Source organism: Vigna angularis, chromosome 8, assembly GCF_016808095.1.
Source record: "Vigna angularis cultivar LongXiaoDou No.4 chromosome 8, ASM1680809v1, whole genome shotgun sequence".
Classification (NCBI taxonomy): Eukaryota; Viridiplantae; Streptophyta; class Magnoliopsida; order Fabales; family Fabaceae; genus Vigna; species Vigna angularis.
The window spans coordinates 32,147,272-32,152,630 of NC_068977.1; the positions used below are offsets into that span (position 1 = coordinate 32,147,272).

At 33.8% G+C, this 5,359-nt stretch overlaps 1 protein-coding gene across 3 annotated transcripts; it reads right to left on the reverse strand.

The window, feature by feature from the left end:
• Nucleotides 1-625: 625 nt before the first annotated feature.
• Nucleotides 626-4,810, reverse strand: LOC108346162 (organic cation/carnitine transporter 1). Of its 3 annotated transcripts, none has more exons than XM_017585182.2 (4): nt 4,622-4,810; nt 4,346-4,513; nt 3,566-3,979; nt 626-2,186 (listed from the first exon to the last, which is right to left on the reverse strand). In XM_017585182.2, the coding sequence occupies exons 2-4, from the start codon at nt 4,350-4,352 to the stop codon at nt 952-954; spliced, it is 1,656 nt and encodes a 551-aa protein (XP_017440671.1). In that variant the 5' UTR covers nt 4,353-4,513; nt 4,622-4,810; the 3' UTR covers nt 626-951. The 3 variants fall into 3 exon arrangements, with proteins under 3 accessions (XP_017440671.1, XP_017440673.1, XP_017440672.1); XM_017585184.2 differs by having other exon boundaries at nt 4,301-4,513; XM_017585183.2 differs by lacking the exon at nt 4,346-4,513.
• Nucleotides 4,811-5,359: the final 549 nt, after the last annotated feature.

Consider the following 5,359-nt stretch of genomic DNA (forward strand, 5'->3'; position numbering starts at 1 on the left):
AAATCATAATATATAAGTAGAAAAAAAAATAACCTTACTAAACTATTTTAAAATATTGAGTTATACTTAAATTTTATTATTTTAGTAATCTTTAAATACAAATGTGTTAGTTGTCAATAATTTATTTTTAAAATTATATTACCTATTTCCTTAATTAATTTTTCTCATTAGATACATCTTTCATTGCTATTTAATTATCCTTATAGCTAAGGGCTACGATAAATAATTTGATTTTATAGTTATATATTATCTACTTATAATGACTATCATTAGAGCCTTTATATATTCAATATTTTAAGTGGCACAACAGTAGCCTAAATACAAGTGCTTTATTTCTCAGTTTTAATTTATACACTAATTAATTGATTTATAAATTTTGTAATAATTTTATCTTATCTGTTGCTCACTTTGATTAGAAAGAGAATTTATTTCATTGGGACTATCACATTATGTATCGAGTCTTTGTGTATTACTTATTCTTGGATGAAAGTAAAATTAACATATATGAACTATCATTTAAAAGTATCATGATTTTATTTTATGATAATAAAAAAATAATCCTTTTTAAATGTTTCACGATCCAACCTACTAGAAAAATTAACATCTTATGATAGTTACTACACACTTCAATGACAGATGGATGGTCTTATATTCTGCATCTTTGACAGTACAAGAAGCAAAAATACATTACTGATCTGAGATTCAGATGCTACTGTCGTGATAATCAAGCAGTTTCATTGTGATTTTGATTTCCCCTACTGCTCTATTTCTACAAGAGTTTAACTTATATACATTTTCAATATAAAGTATTTTTATACATTATCAGACAAGACTTTACCTTATCATCAGATGATGATAAAATGGTTAAATCTGATCAGATAGCTACCTGCACAAAAATACTTTACATTAATAATGTATATAAATTAACATGAAGAAGACCCTTTTGATGAATTATTTTCCTAGCTCAAGGGCACCATCATTATGAGAGATCCAAGTGTGTTTCTCTTCCTCCTCTTGCTGTTTCAGAGTCTCATAGAGAGGAGCATTTCTTGTCTCAGGTAGCCACAAGCTCAAAACTCCACTAGAAATTGCAAAGCCTCCAAACACAAGAAAAGAAAGAGAGGGACTCAAACGGCCCAACACAACCAGCAAAGGGGCCACAGAAGCCCCCAACATTATGGCCTGCCGCAACATTGACACAGCAAAGTTCCTAACATTGGTAGGAAAAAGTTCCACACAATATATGTACAAAATATCAAATGTTGTGGAAGCCCCCATGAATCCTATTCCTTCAATGATCAACTGGACCCAACTACCTCCATGATTGTTCTGCACTTTTGATGTTCCTCCATTGTGTGAAAAAAATGTGCATAGGATGGAGGACACTGCAGCTATGAAAGAGGACACAGATAACAGCAAACGTCTGTTGGTAAACCCCAGGAGAAAGGTGCCAATCACAACAGCAGGAATCTCCATCACTGCATTGATTGCTACTGAGACATAAAGGTTGAAGTTCAAGTTTTCTACATTGAGTTGAATTCCATAGTAAACAAAGCCAACTCCAAAGCCAGCTAACATAACAGTGATCATTCTTATGGCTGCCCATTTTGTGGTCCAAAGTTTCTCTCTATTGTTTGGAGTTATTTCAGCACCTTCACTGCTGGTGGATGGTGCAGCATTTGATGATCCAGTAGGGTCGGTTAAAGAGAGGTTGCTGGGGAGTTTTTGCTTCCCATTGAGTCTTGCAAACCTGTCCAAAACCTGAAGGGCCTCTTTGGTTCTCCCTTTTATGAGGAGCCAACGTGGGGATTCTGAGACTAAAGGTAGGAGTAGGACAGCATATGCTAGTGGAATAAAGGACAAGACTTTGTACAAGCTCCTCCAATGTGTTCTGGTTGGATAGGCCACAAGGGGAAGTGTGAGGAAGCCTACTGTGAAGAAAAAGAAACCGTATTGGCCTACTTGGCCACGCCACTTGCGGCCTACTGATTCTGTGGTGAGCACAAGACAGCATATGCCAATTCCTGACCTTGCAAAGCCATTGGTGAACCGGAAGAAGGCATAGCTCCAAATGTTTGGAGACAGAGAGGTGGCAAAGGCAGTGATGGAGGTTAAGATGCAGGAAAGTTGCACTGTTCTTTTTCTTCCTAACCATGTATCAGATAGGTGGCCATACACACCAGACCCTGCAACAAGTGCATTTAGATGATTGTTACTGGTGTTACAATCAGCAAATTTAGTTACAGTTTAAACAATTATACCTTCAATCAAATCATAGATTGTACAGAGTACAACTTTTAAGATTTATATGCTCTTAGATGATTAATAGTGTAAAATCTTTTATGATATCTATGCCTAGAATATTTTCTCATTAGTTATGTAATTTTCTCTCCAGAATATGATACATGGTTATGCAGACTTGGTTTCACATTGCTTTTTTACTGGAAAAAAGGTCAAATCATGGGAGGCAGAAAAATGTTACCATTGGTTTTGTAGTAGATAGGTAAAGGTAACAGAAACGAACTGAAATGCTTCCGTCTCTTAGAAAAATTGCAAACATGTTTACATAACGTGTTTTGTTGGAAAACTACAGAAAAATGCACTGGGCAGGGATAAAAAATGATTTTACAGCTTGATACGGGGGTTTTCAGGACAATTTTTTTTTTAAGTAGGTAAAATAATGGTAGATAATATGAATTTTTATATACTGTAATTGTATTAGAAGTTATAATAGTTAATATCGTGATTTTCAATTATTCACAGTATAGAACTTTTTTTTTTATCCTGAGCACAAACATAAAATTCTTTTATCGTACAGTAAGATAATAAGAAAACAAGTTAATGAGTTAAACAGTAGAACAACATTTTTTTGGACTAGGATTTATTGAAGAGTGTTATTATATAAAACATCCATTACAAAGACAGCCACTCATAACTTTTCATCCACTAAATTTGTCCAAAAATATTTGATGGGCCATAATCATATTAAATAGATTTTGCAGAGTTTCACATATATAAATGGTTTACAACTATTTATCTAATAGAGTTGCGTGTACTTGCTGACTTTTACTATATTATGGCTAAAGTTGTAACAGATTAAAAGAGCTCTAATAAAGGAGAAAGCAACCCTTGTGCAAACTAATACTGCAAGACAAATTGATAAAAGAAAACGTTCTAGTCAGTGGGGTAGAGTGCACATGGTTCAGTAATACATGACTGAGTAACAGAAAAATTTTCAGCATAGTATTACTAACAACACCACTTAACATTCAATTCACCATGACTAGCAGATTTACAAAACTGATAGTGAAAAAAGTGAAAATCATCAAAAAATTTGAGTTAATTAGACTAAAGAGCATGTTACTGTTATTCATTCCTTGTAAAACAAAAGAACAAGCAATGTGTATTTATCAGTTGATGTTTAATGAGATTCACAAAAAATATGAATGAGGCTTGTTGAAAGAAATGAAACTCATCCTTTTTGTTTCAAGAAACTTGAACTGATATGTTACACAGTATGATACCATTATTGCTCTGAGAACAAAAGAACAAGGAATATGTGTACCTATGAGAGAGCCAAGGAAGTAGACTGAAGCAGGCACAGCAGCCAGAAACCTTCTATCACATACAAGATTCCATTCTGCTATGGTGGAACTAGTATGGCCACCAACCCATTCCCAAGTCCCTGGTACCAACTCACATACAGAACCAGTGTTGCTGCTGTTGTTGTTGTAACCTTGACACAATCCACTTTTGCACCTCCAAGGAGGTTGAGCATCAGTGAAGATTGTCACCAAAGTACTCTGAGCATCAAATATCCATGCCAATGATACCAACAGCACATGCACCAGCTGAGAGAATCCTAAGGAACCAACATATTCCTCCACCACCTCATCAACAGTGAGCTCAAGTTTGGCCTCACTCCCCTCCAAATTAGTGCCACCCTTAACCAGCGTTTGCTCCTCTTCCATCATGGTTCCTATAATCAAAGAAAAGGGAAACCAATCAGTTCCTAGCTTGATCCAAATGTAAGTATATCCACATGTATATATATATATATATATATATATATATATATACATATTTTGTTGCTGACATTACTCTATACAGAGGTTTCATTAAAAAATCATGGGGTGACATGACATCTAACACATAAAACCTCCCTTTTTTTGTGTATATAATAAATAAAATGCTGGTTTGGAAAATATGTGCTGAGTGTTTCTAGTGAAACAGTTTTGGTGGATGCACTGTGTTTGGGGTGAAAGTGAGTGGTAGTGGAGGGATACCAACTAGAATATACCATATTCCAAAATTTGATGACACACGTATCATATGAAAACAGCACCTAGCATATAGAATTAATTGGTGGGATAATGTGGAACAAAGTGATGGAAGATTGATGAGTTATTGCTAATGGTAATGGTAATGGATGAATCTGGGGCCCATTGTATTCACATTTGTGGTGGTTGTGCAAGAATCAAGAAGAGAGGTAGTGATAGTTCAACATATGATCCTGAGAAAAAAAGCACACTGAATAGCATGTATATATAATATACATAATAAGCATGAAAGGGTTCTGGGAAGAGAAGTTTTGGCGTTTGAGAACCAAAGTCTGACACACCTTTTGAATGAAAGGAGTGGAAGTTTGGTTGAGCAGAGCTAGAAAATTAACACGATGTTCTTGAGATACTGAAAAAATGGCTGATATCTTGGCCATGAAACAAACATATTGTGTGCATATTTAAATTGTTGGGGTGAGTTTGTTACTTGTTTCGAGAGATATTCATTATCCATCGCTCTTGTTATTTAGATTTTGACACAAATTGTTTTCACGATTTATATTCAATTTAAACACTTTTATTGCTAATACGATAATATATTTTTTTTTAATTTTTAAAATTTTATTGACTTGTGAATAATGATAATATACATAAAAACTTATATAAATTATTTACGGCATAGATGCTATTTTGTAAAATATTCCAAGTGGGGTTATTTATAATTTGATCTGTCGTGATCGTCACATTTTGATACACATTTAAATTATCATTTCTTAAATTATTTCTTACTTATAGTTTGATCTTATTAGCCATGAATTAATGCAAAAGGAAAGGGTTTGGTGAAGTTTTAATCCTGAAAATCATGCATCAATTAAAGCATCACTTTTAGCATTTTGAAATTGTTTTCTTACGATAATGACAACAATTAAAGATAAGCTAGAACCAAATTTTCTTCGCCTATTTCATTCATTTTGCATTTTTAATATTCGGTGAAAAAGTCTATTTTTTTGGTAACTGCTAAAAGAACCTTTATTTTACTCTCTTTTGTTCTCACTCGAATGGAGGAAATATATTCTATT

Bases quoted from the DNA above. Each gene is read 5' to 3' on its own strand.
- LOC108346162 (XM_017585182.2), bottom strand. The intron at 2,187-3,565 runs GTACACATATTC...CACTTGTTGCAG, and splicing joins CTTCCTTGGCTCTCTCATAG to GGTCTGGTGTGTATGGCCAC.